The sequence below is a fragment of the Elephas maximus genome, chromosome 19 (genome assembly GCF_024166365.1).
Source record: "Elephas maximus indicus isolate mEleMax1 chromosome 19, mEleMax1 primary haplotype, whole genome shotgun sequence".
NCBI classification, from domain to species: Eukaryota; Metazoa; Chordata; class Mammalia; order Proboscidea; family Elephantidae; genus Elephas; species Elephas maximus.
Window position 1 is genome coordinate 50,696,063 of NC_064837.1, and position 11,746 is coordinate 50,707,808.

Below are 11,746 nucleotides of genomic sequence, written 5' to 3' on the forward strand. Positions count from 1 at the left end.
CCAAGCAACTCATTTTTTCCTTTCTTTCTTTTTTTTTAATAAACTTTTTATTTTAGACAGTTTCAGATTTACAGAAAATTGAGAAGATAGTACAGAGTTCCCACATACCGCACACCCAACTGTCCCTATCTTTGTCACAATTAATGGACCAGTATTGATACATAATTATTAATTGAAGTCCATACTTTATATTTCCTCAGTTGTTCCCTAATGTCCTTTTTCTGTCCCAGGATCCCAGCCAGGACAGCACACACATTGAGTGGTCACGTCTTCTTTCAGCTGTGGTAGTTTCTGAGATTTTCTTTGTTTTAGATGACCTTGCCAGCTTTGAGAACTGGGCAGGTATATAGTAGGGTCCCCATCTATTGAACTTCGTCTGATTGTTTCTTAATAATTAGAGTGGCTTATGGTTTTGGGGGAAAAAGACCACAGAGATAAAGTGCCATTCTCATCCCATCATCTCAAGTGTACATTCTATCAACTTAACCTCACTTTTGATGTGGACCTCGATCACTGGCTGAGGTAGTGTTTGCCAGGTTTCTCCACTGGGAAGTTACCCGCTCCCCTTGCCATACTGTACTCTTTGGGAAGAAGCACTATGAGCAGCCCACACTTGAGTGGGGGGGTTAATGCTCTACCTCCTTAAGGGCAGAATATCTACATAAACAATACGGAATTCTGCTTGGGAGATCGGTCTTTTCTCCCTCATTTAGTTATTTAATCGTTTATTATATCAGTATGGACTTGGGAATATTCATGTTATACTTCGGGTAATTTTGTTGTCAGGCAACCCTTTGTCACTGTAGCTTCTCTGTACCACTTTTCAACCCCAAGTTGATTAGGGTATAGTAGGTCTAATTATACCAAGTTGCCAACCTTGTTTTCCTATCTGGAATGAAGGGCAGAAGGGAAAACTCCCGATTCATGGGTGGGGGGTGATCTAAAGATCCCAGTTTAATTGCCAGCCTCCCTGGCCTCTCAGCCTCAACCTTCACTAAGGAACTGTGAGCTGGGGGCCATCTGTGGGCTTGGCACTGCTCTGGGGGATGCATAAACTCCCTTTTCCCAAAGAAAAAACTGATCCCGGTAGAACTTCTGGGCTCCCTGTGGGCCCATGGGCAGATTGAAATAAAGCCCTTTTTCTGCCTTCAGGAAGCTAACATTAAGGATGAGGAGACAGAACACACTATCTCTGGGCACTAAGCTGTAGTCAGCACTTTCAGTCCTGTGTGGCAAGGAGGCAAGAGAGATGCTGGGGAGGTCGGCATAGACATGGGCCCATGTGCCATGACTGTTGTGTGCCTTAGGGAGAAAGGGGATGCCAACCCCGCCTTGCCAGGCTCCCAACCCTGGGAACTCAGCTGTGGGTTTTAAGCCAGGCCCTTGGCAGGGCAGTAAAACATCGAATGGGTTCCAACAGGGTTAATCACAGCTGCATTTATAGAGGCGCCTTTCTCTGAGGATCTTAGTTACCTAGTGCTGCTATAACAGAAATACCACAAGTGGGTGGCTTTAACAAACAGAAATTTATTTTCTCAGTTTAACGGGCTAGAAATCTGAATTCAGGATGCTGGCTCTAGAGGAAGGCCCTTGTCTCTTCTGAGCTTCTGCTCCTGGGCAATCTTCATATGGTTTGGCATCTCCCTTCATCTCTGCTTCCTTGCTTGCTTGTTTGATCTCTTTTATATCTCAAAATAGATTAACTGAAGACACACCCTACCCTAATCCTGTTCATTAACATAACAAAGAAAACCCCTTCCCAAATGGGATTATAACCACAGGCATAGAGGTTAGGATTTACAACACATATTTTAGGGGGCACAGTTCAATCCATAACAATCCCCAAGCCCTTGCTGGGCATGATCTAATTTCTCCTCTGGGACCACCCACCTGGGAATACCATCAGGAAGCTGCGGTCAAGTACAGAGTGGAAGAACAGCACAGTAAAGACAGGGCCGGAAAAAGCTCAGGTTGATGGGCAGATGGGTATTTGTTCTGGCAGAAAATAGGGCCCTTCATTCAATGCATTACACATTAAGAAGCTGGTCTGCTATGAGCCAAGTGCTCCTAAATACCACATCCTGACCTACTATGTACCAGGCCCAGAAACACAACTGAGTAAATTCAGGTGCTCCACTGGAGCCCGCTGGGATAAGTGTGTCACCAAGTGCACAGGAAGTCCTTCAGGAGCACAGATTGGAGGTGCCAGAGCCATGCGGGTGAGGGGTGGGCACTGGGGTTGCTGTAGGGATGTCTCCACAGGGCAGGCTACCTCTGAAATGGACTTTGAGGAATAAGTCAGAAGGGAATTCCAACCCGAGGGTACGGCCCTGAAATGGAATGGTGAGGAGCTATAATGAGAATGTTGTGTAAAGTGAAGCCAAGCAGAGGAATCAGGGCTTAGCTGGAGAGGGCAGGAGTAGGAAGTCAGTAGTTGTTTTCCAGCAAGGGAATGATCTGATTTAGACAGATGATGCTGGCAGTGCAGCAGAGGGGGGTGCAGCCCAAAGAAGGAACACCAGGTGGGAGGTTGGGCTGATCCAGCTTAGAAACTTCCAGGGCCTGAACTCTGACGGTGGTTGAAAATGTGAGAACAGGAACCAGAACTTGTTTGTATGAGGGGACCCGGGACCCAGGGAGAGGAAGATGTCAAAGAGAGCTGAGCTGGGGGCTGGTGCAGGGCCAGGGAATTGCTGTGGGAGGCAGACCAGCCAAGACCTGCAGCCGGAGAGACAGGCTTGGGCTCAACAGACCAAGTGACAGTGACAGAGGGGTCAGCTGCCTGCACAGTGACTGAGCTCCTGGGTTAGGAGAACCTCTGAGGGCAAAGGCTGACCCTCCCTCCCTTTCCCCAGCTTGGCAGCCACACAAACTATTCCCAGGCTCAACCAGGTTTCATGGACGCATTCCTCCCCCTAGAGGCTCCTGGAAGCAAAGCTGCTTTCTCCTAAGGATGAATGGGCTTGTGGCTTCACAGCCCCTTTGGTCGAAGCCCCCAGAGTTGTGAAGTCAACTCCTTGACCCTCCCCAAGCAGGAATGTGGGTAAAAAAAAAATTTTTTTTTTGAAGAATCAGTGTAGTTTCTAGAGACCATGCTGTCCATGTGGGGATGAGGAAGTGGTGCTCTCACAAAGGTCTTCGCTCTGTGGCCACAGCAGCTGGAGGGAAGAGCGCCACCTATGTGGTCAGGCTGACCAGGGTCCTAGTTCTGGCTCCACCCCTCACAAGCTGTGTGATCTTGAGTGAGTGGTTTGACCTCGTTAAGCCTTAAGTTCCTCTTCCGTAAAACAGGGATAAGACTACCCATCTCAGAGGTATTGAACTGTAAGACGTAGCCCGACCATATAATTTACTGTCCAAACGAAATTTATTGATTTCCTGGGCAAGCCAGGAAGTATGTTCACCCCAGTGAACATGAATGTGAACGTGATTTGAATATTGTAAAGCTCTCGTACATATTACTGCAGATGCCTGGAGAAGTTGTTCTCAACCTCCCTAACTTTCTGGGCTGAGGTCTGCCCTCTCCTGTCAGAGCCAGCATCAGAGAGGCAGGAAGACCCTGCCTCTTCCCCCCTGGCCTGCCTGTCCCCCTGAATGACCATTTCACTTACCTTGCCAACTGTCAGGGATTGAATTGTGTCCCCCAAAAATATCTGTCAACTTGGCTAGGTCATGACTCCCACCACTGTATGATTGTCTACCATTTTGTCATCTGATGCGATTTCACTATGTGTTGTAAATTTCATCACTTTAGATGTGATGAGATGGACTAGCAGCAGTTACATTGATGAGTGGAAACCCTGGTGGCATAGTGGTTAAGAGACATGGCTGCTAACCAAAAGGTCAGTGGTTTGACTCCACCAGGCGCTCCTTGGAAACTCTACGGGGGCAGTTCTACTCTGTCTTACAGGGACGCTATGAGTTGGAAACAACTCAACAGTGGTGGGTTTGGGTTTTTTTGGTTTTTTATAGTGATGAGATCTACAAGATTAGATAGTGTTTTAAACCAATCCCTTTTGAGATATAAAAGAGAGAAGCAAGCAGAAAGACATGGGGACCTCATGCCACCAAGAAAGCAGCACCGGGAGCAGAGCACGTCCTTTGGACTTGAAGTTCTCATGCTGAGATGCTCCCAGACCAAGAGAAGACCGATGACAAGGACCTTCCTCCAGAGCTGACAGAAAAAGGCTCCTCCTGGACCCAATGCCCTGAATTTGGACTTCTAGCCTACTGGACTGTGAGAAAATAAACTTCTGTTTGTTAAAGCCATCCACTTGTGGTATTTCTGTTATAGCAGCACTAGATGACTAAGACAATATTGGTACCAGGAGTGGGGTGCTGCTCTAATAAAAATGTGGAAGTGGTTTTGAAACTGTGAATGGATGGAGGACTCAGAAGAAAATGAGGGGAGCTGTTACAATGGAGACAGGCAAATGGTGAGAAGAGGCAGCAGAGGACCGGCAGCAGCAGAAGACTGGCAGCAGCAGAGGACCGGGAGAACAAGAAAACCAGTGCAAGACAGTGCTGGAGCTGACCCATGGAGCAAGAGAGCTGAGTACCTGTGCAAAGGAGGCTTCCTGGCAGAATGGAGTGCCTCCAGGAGCTAATCCGTGGAGCTAGGCTTGCCGACCCATGGAGCGAGAAACCTGAGTGCCTTCTGGCCAAAGTACTGGCAGAGTGGGATGCCTCCAGGCACTGATTGGTGGAGCTACAGAGCTTTGAAACACTTGCCCCAGCAGGGCAGATGTGGGTGTGAGGCCCGAGGGCCAAGAGGCCAAGAAACCAGGAAGCAGAAGCTGAAGAGACAAGGAACACAGGGGCCTCCATTCAGAATCCAGAGAGTGTGGCCAATACCTAGAGTCTGGAGGGCAGGGCTATTGTGTAAATGGTCTCAGAGAACAGAGGATTATTTTCAAGCCTTGAGGGCTAATGTAATATGTTCTGCTGACTTGCCTGGTGCTGTTACACCTTCTTTCCCTCCAATTTGTAATGTAAGACACCAACTGAGACATGCTTCCCCCCACAGAAGTCGAAGGATAGGGGACTCTGGGGTCCAGGGGTGGCCTCAGCTGAGGGCCTGGACCCCAATCAGAGGGTATCAGCAGAGACAGAGGCTGGCCCTAGCTTGGGGCTGGGGGTTGGCCCAGCACCTTCTCTGCACCAGGATCATGACTCTGGGCAAACTGTTTACCAGAGCAGCAGAGGGGCCTATTTATAGCCCCAGCTGCTCCTCTCTCTGGCTCACACATGAGGGGGCAGGGTGGCTCTTCAGAGGAAGGGTGGTAGCTGGGCCGAGGGAACCTGGCTCTGCCCAGGTGTCCCTATCAGGACCCCTGTACCCCTCCCCATGGCAAGGGAGACCTTCCCATTCACCTCCTCCACGCTGCGCTCTCTCCACCTACAGCGAGAGTGGTTGGAGTGGGAGGACAGGCGGCGGGCTATCACACAGCAGTGCCGGAGCCGCAGGTGCCCCCCCAGCCCACGAGCCCGACTCACTAGGCCTCGCCGTTCCTGCCGCGACCCAGCTGTCCACAATGCCCTGTTCTCGGGTGACCTGCAGCAGGTCCAAGCCCTGTTCCAAGATGAAGAGGCTGCCAACATGATTGTGGAGACCGTGAGCAACCAGCTGGCCTGGTCAGCCGAACAGGGTAGGGAGCACCAGGTGGGGGCAGAAGAGGAGGGAGAGAGAAGAGCAATGGAGGGGGAGTCTAGGTGCCATCCCCCTTCCAGGCCGTAGACCGAACTATCCCTTTCCACTCCCTCCTAAACAGAGATGAGGCAGTTAGTGGTTTGTATGTCTTTTCAGAATTAAAAGAGTTTTTTTTCTGACTATAAACTTAATAATCACACCTATTAAGAGTAAAACAGTTATATTCTAACACAATTTTTCTCTGTATATACATATCCACAGATGACTCTTTTTCTTTTATAGAATGAGATACTCCACCTTCTGTTTCATAATCTGCATTTTTTCATGTGATAATCTGCATTTTTTCATGTGATAATCTGCATTTTCCATGTCAGTAAATATAGCCCACATAATATTTTAAATAGGTGCATAAATTCTACTGTGTGCCGGTGCCATGATTTATTTCACTAACCCCCAAGTAGATTGGGTTCCTTTTTTTTTTTGCAATTTTAAATAACAATATGATGAACATCTTTGTGCACTTGCAAGATGATTTCCTTAGGAAGCCAGAGGGTTTCTACATATAAACCAAATACCTCAACTGAGGCAGCCCTGTTCTTAAGATCCATAGGAGATTGCCTGAACCCCAGCCATGAATTTTGGGGTTTGAAATCCTTGGGAGAACTTATGCTGTCACAGTCACCAACCAGTTAAACCAGTTGTCACGGAGTCGATTCCGACTCATGGAGACTCCATGTAGCCAGAGCAGAACTGTGCTCCACTGGGCTTTCAAAGACTGATTTTTCAGAAGTAGATCACCAGGCCTTACTTCTGAGGTGCCTCTGGGTATACTTGAACTTCCAACCTTTCAGTTAGCAACCAAGAGCGTTACTCATTCACACCACCCAGGGACTCTCGTAGTCACCACAGGCTCTAAATTCTTGCCTGGCTGTAACAGTTCAGTTTGGGTGTGACCCCACTCCTGGCATCCTGATCTTGTCCTGCAGCATTTCTGTCATCCCCAAAATGAAACTCGACCTCTCATTAATTTCAAACCTAAACACAAAGCAAAACAAAATTCGGCTTTACCCAAGATTTAGGAAGACCAGATTTATTTTGCTGCAATGCAAACAATTTACAATTCACTATTACTGCAGTGGAAGCCCTGGTGGTATAGTGGTTAAGTGCTACGGCTGCTAACCAAAGGGTCAGCAGTTCAAATCTGCTGGGCACTCCTTGGAAACTCTATGGGGTAGTTCTACTCTGCCCTGTAGGGTCACTGTGAGTTGGAATCAACTCAATGGCACTGGGTTTGGGTTCTTTTTTCTTTTTTTTTTTTTGGTATTACTGCAACGTATTTGGTTTTTCTTAGGCATCTATGTCCTTTAAACAAGTCTTGACCATTTCCACAGCTTGGGGTACAAAAACAGTCACAAGGATCAACCTTTCTCCCTACCCTTTCTCCCCGCTTCTCCTATTCCTCGCCCCCCCTCCCCCGCCCCACACTTCCCACCTATCACCCAAGGAGTATCTTTAAACTCCAATCTCCAAACTTCTCGGGTTCTGCTCCTTCACCACTCCCAAGCTGGGCTCCAGGCTCTTCTGTGTATAAATAACATCCCTCCACACCCAAAGTCAGAGGGCCCAGGTGAACAAAAAGAGCCATCAACTCTATTAGCAGCTCAAAGATCCACCCTTCTAAGTTGGCTCTTGTGGTTATAAAGAGCAATTAATTTTTTTTCCTGGACACACATGCTGTGGTTACAGATTGCCAAGAACAGCTTACACTCCCACTACAGGGCTTGCCGGAACCCTCGTCTGTGGTACTGGCACAGTGTCTATGCTCAGGAAACTGCGAAGGAAAGGCCAGCCACTGGCCACAGACCGGCATCCCCACTCCCTGCCCTACCCGCCAGTCTCCCACGCTCCCATCCCAACACTGCCTGCTCTCCCCAGGGTTCTGGGTGATGACCCCCAAGACCAAGCAGACGTCGCCTCTCACCATCGCTGCAGCCCGAGGCTATACTGACTGCGCCCGCTATCTGATCCTGCAGGGAGCTGAGCTGGACACCCGCATCGGGGGCCGGGCTGCCTTGCACGAGGCCTGCACCGGATCCCAATCTGACTGCGTGCAGCTGTTGCTGACCTTTGGTGCCAAGGCCAACGTGCTGTCTGAGGAGGGCACTGCCCCCCTGCACCTCTGCACAGCCCCCGAGTCTTTGCAGTAGGTGCCCAGGGGTTGAAATGGTCGGGGAGGTATGTGTGTGTGTCCAGCTCACATGGCCAGGAGAAGGGGAGAACTTGACATCTATATGTAGCTTTGTAGTCCCCGAAGCACCTCGCATACATTACATGTATTCCCACAATAACCGGGGAGACAGGCCTCATTCTATGAATAAGAAAAACTGAGACTCAAAAATTGACTGACTTGTCCAAGGTCACATCCGCTAGGCCCCGGAGTTAGAGGCCCTGTTGCTTTTTGGAAAAACCCCTTTCCTACTGTACTCTCCTATTCCCTGTGAATCTTCGGTAGCCAAATTCTAGCTGTTTCAAGGTGGACACCAAAAAAGACCTATCCCAGTGTTTCCCAACGTCAGAGTAAGGCCCCATTATCTCCTCCTCCCACTTTCTAAGGTTAACAGCTCTTGGACTCCTTGCTTGATGGTATTTGCACTCTCACAAATCAGGTCTATAGACCTGGAGGTGGCAAGGACTCAAGGGTTCCTGGAAGACACTCTGCAGCTCACCTGCTGGGGACCTGTCCCCAGCTGCAGCTAGATCAGTTATGGACCTAGAAGTGATCCAGGTTTGCCAGTCCTTTCTTGGGTTCTTATGCACACATGGTGCACTTTTACACAGACTCTATATCCTATTAAGGTGAGAACAGCTGCTTTTTAGAACCCTACTGAATGAGCTTTAAAGTGTTACTTATATTTAGCATTCAGAAACCAAAATTAGCCCATGATTAGAATTTACTGAGGAAATAAATTCAGTCATTTATGGAAGACTGGATGCTGCTCAACCGTTGGCCACCGAACAAAGCGTCTACTGGACCTAAGTCTACTGGACCTGCGCAGTGCAGGAGTGCTGGGATTCCGGCCATTTGGGGGAAGGACACCCGCTTATCAGGGCTTCCTCAGGGTCCAAGAAGCTGCTCCTGAATTTCCAAGCCGCTGCCATTCTGGCTTTTTAATTATAAATTACTGTTGGTTTAGTTTCCTTATTAATAATTTAGCTTGTTGCATCTTTCGTTTACCCCGTAGTGCATAAGGATGCATATTTGTAGCAAAGGTGTTTTGAGCTATAATTTTTCCAGGAACTAGAAGACCGTGAACCATGTGCTCCCCAAACCTGTGTTTTGTTGAATTTTGTTTTCTCTGGTGAAAAGTGGAGTGTGTGGGTCCCGAAAGGCCTTCCCTTGCCTGAGTGGGTGTGGCTGGTCTAGAAGAGTGGTCTTCTAGTTTTGGGGGCAGGAAGAAAAATGTCTATTTTTAATATCTAGTATTCTATTACTTTTTCCTTGTAGCTCACACTCTTTAATTTTCTGTGCCTCTTAGTGTACATTTTAATATGTTTTCCAAGTTTTGCACCATCGAAATGTTAAGAGACCACTGACAAATGACTCAGAACCAGGCCTTGGGGTCCCCCTCTGGGGTTGCCAGGTTAGACTCTGGGAGGGACTGCCTGGGGCAGTGAGTTCTGATTCTGACACAACCACTACCTTGCTGTGTGTTTTGGCTTCACTGAAACCTTTCGAGTCTGAAGCTTTTCATCTGAAAACCCAAGGCATGCCTGGTGGCTTCCATGGTCCTTCTGACTCTGCTGTCTGTCATGGCCCTCTGTGATTCTGATAACAGACACCAGGCTGGACCTCGACGCGAGGGCGTGGGAAGAAAAGGGGTGAAGATGACAGCAGGCTTCCTGCACAAGGAAGCTGAGGGATTCCCAGGTCAGACCTTGGACCCTCAAGATTTGCCCTTGGGCCTTGCATCTGCCCCTAGGTGTGCCAAGCTGCTGCTGGAAGCGGGAGCGACAGTGAACCTGGCAGCACAGGACAGCGAAGAGACGCCCCTACATGTGGCGGCTGTGCGCGGCCTAGAGGCGCATGTGGCTCTCTACCTGGAGCACGGCGCCGAGGTGGGCTTGCGCACCAGCCAGGGCGAAACCGCCCTAAACGCGGCGTGCGCGGCGGCTGAGGACCCAGGCCGCGGCCGGCAGCAAGAGGCCGTGGCACGCCGGCTGCTGGAGGCCGGTGCTGATGCTCGGGCGGCGGGCCGCAAGCGCCATACACCACTGCACAATGCCTGTGCCAATGGCTGCGGGGGCCTGGCCGAGCTGCTGTTGCGCCACGGGGCCTGCGCTGGGGTCCGCAACGGGGCGGGCCACACACCCATGGACTGTGCTCTGCAGGCCATCCAGGATGCCCCCAACTGGGAGCCTGAGGTCCTCTTCGCGGCGCTCTTGGACTATGGGGCCCAGCCTGTGCGCCCTGAGGTGGGTGGAGAACCAGTCTCAGGGGAAGAGAAGGGTCTAAGAGACTGGAACTAAAGGCCCACCCTCTGGCCAGAGGTCTGTCTCCACCTTGGGAGGAGGTCCACAGTGCTATGTGGATGAAGGGGCGGCGGCGGAGGGCTAGGTCCATGGGAGGAAAAGAACCTCCAAGGAAACTGTCTGAGGCCCAGAGGTTGGAGCATACTTGAAGGTTGGAGTAAATTGAAGCTTGGAAAAGGATGAGGAGAGACTCAGACCTTAGACCCCAAATTAGGGGGTGAGGTGGGAGGTAGGGGGTGGGTTAGGCTAGATTTGGGTCTACCATTGGTTGGAGAACCATGGTGCCTTGAGACCCTCTTTTGATTCCTAGATGCTGAAACTGTGTGCCTCCTTCCCTCGGGCCCTGGAAGTCCTGCTTAATGCCTACCCTTGTGTACCATCCTGTGATACCTGGGTTGAGGCAGTGCTTCCAGAACTGTGGCAGGTATGTCCACCTCAGGGACAAAGCTCTTTCCTGGCCCCCACAGGGGATCTGGAGACAAGGCATGAGCCACAGACCTGTCCAACCAGGACGGGCTTCCTGGGGAGGAGCAGGGGGTCTGAAGGGCTGGAGGAAGATGGGCAGAGTGAAGCTCCTGAGTTCCAGCTCCCTAAGAGCTCAGACTGACCTCTGATTCCACACCCCTCTCCAGCCTCTCTCACCTGCATCAGCACAGACATTGACCAGTCTGTCACCTGTGACACTTAGGGGTACTGTGTCAGCCTTTCTGGAGTGAGGGTGGGTGCAGACATAGCTAAGGCCCTGCCCTGCAGTGCAGTCCCAGTCCCCATCACCCCTACAGGACCTCTCTGGCTCACAACCTGAGTCTTGAGATGCACCAGAGACCCAGGTGGGTGCATGTTGGAAAAATCTCTGGCTTCCCCCACTACTGGGTCGCCCCCAGATGGGAGGGCAAAAAGTTAAGAGTGCTGGGCCATCTAACCCTATTTCACTCCTGACCTAGGAGCATGAAGCCTTCTACCACTCGGCCCTGCGCATGGTGAACCAGCCCAGGCGGCTGCAGCACCTGGCCCGGCTGGCTGTGCGTGCTCAGTTGGGTGGCTGTTGCCGCCAGGCTGCCACCCAGCTCCCACTGCCACCGCTCCTCAGGGAATATCTGCTGCTGCGTGTGGAGGGACGCATCCAGTGAGCCCCATGGCCAGGCTGTGCCCACAGCTTCTGCCCCCTACATCTGTACCCGCCAACACTAGAGGATCAGTCCCTGGCCCTTTCCCACCCTCCCCATGCCTTCCCTGGCCAGCTCATTCCTCCGCTGGCTCCCTGGGCTACCTGCTGACCTCCAGCCAGCCCTGAGCTTCAGATCTTTTCTCCAGCAGGAAGGTCTACAGAACCACCTGCCTCCTCCTTTGCTAAGTGGAGGGCCCCTGCAACCAGGTCCCCAACCAGGAGACGGTGATTCTTGTTGCCTCCTCCCCTGCTACCCATGTACCTGTTCAGCCTCCTAAAGAGTGATGAACTCTACCTTTACCTGCACTGCCTCTGCCTGACCTGCTTTTATCATTTCAAGGAGGACCTCACTGACTGGTCTGGAATGATCTTTGGGAATCACAGCTCTGATCATGCCC

The 11,746-nt window shown here is 50.8% G+C and overlaps 1 protein-coding gene across 1 annotated transcript; it reads left to right on the top strand.

Moving 5' to 3' along the window:
- The first annotated feature begins 5,347 nt into the window (after positions 1–5,347).
- On the top strand, positions 5,348–11,310 carry ASB16 (ankyrin repeat and SOCS box containing 16). The gene is made up of 5 exons (XM_049860867.1): positions 5,348–5,648; positions 7,586–7,853; positions 9,631–10,123; positions 10,491–10,604; positions 11,125–11,310. The coding sequence occupies exons 1-5, from the start codon at positions 5,348–5,350 to the stop codon at positions 11,308–11,310; spliced, it is 1,362 nt and encodes a 453-aa protein (XP_049716824.1).
- The last annotated feature ends 436 nt before the right edge of the window (positions 11,311–11,746 follow it).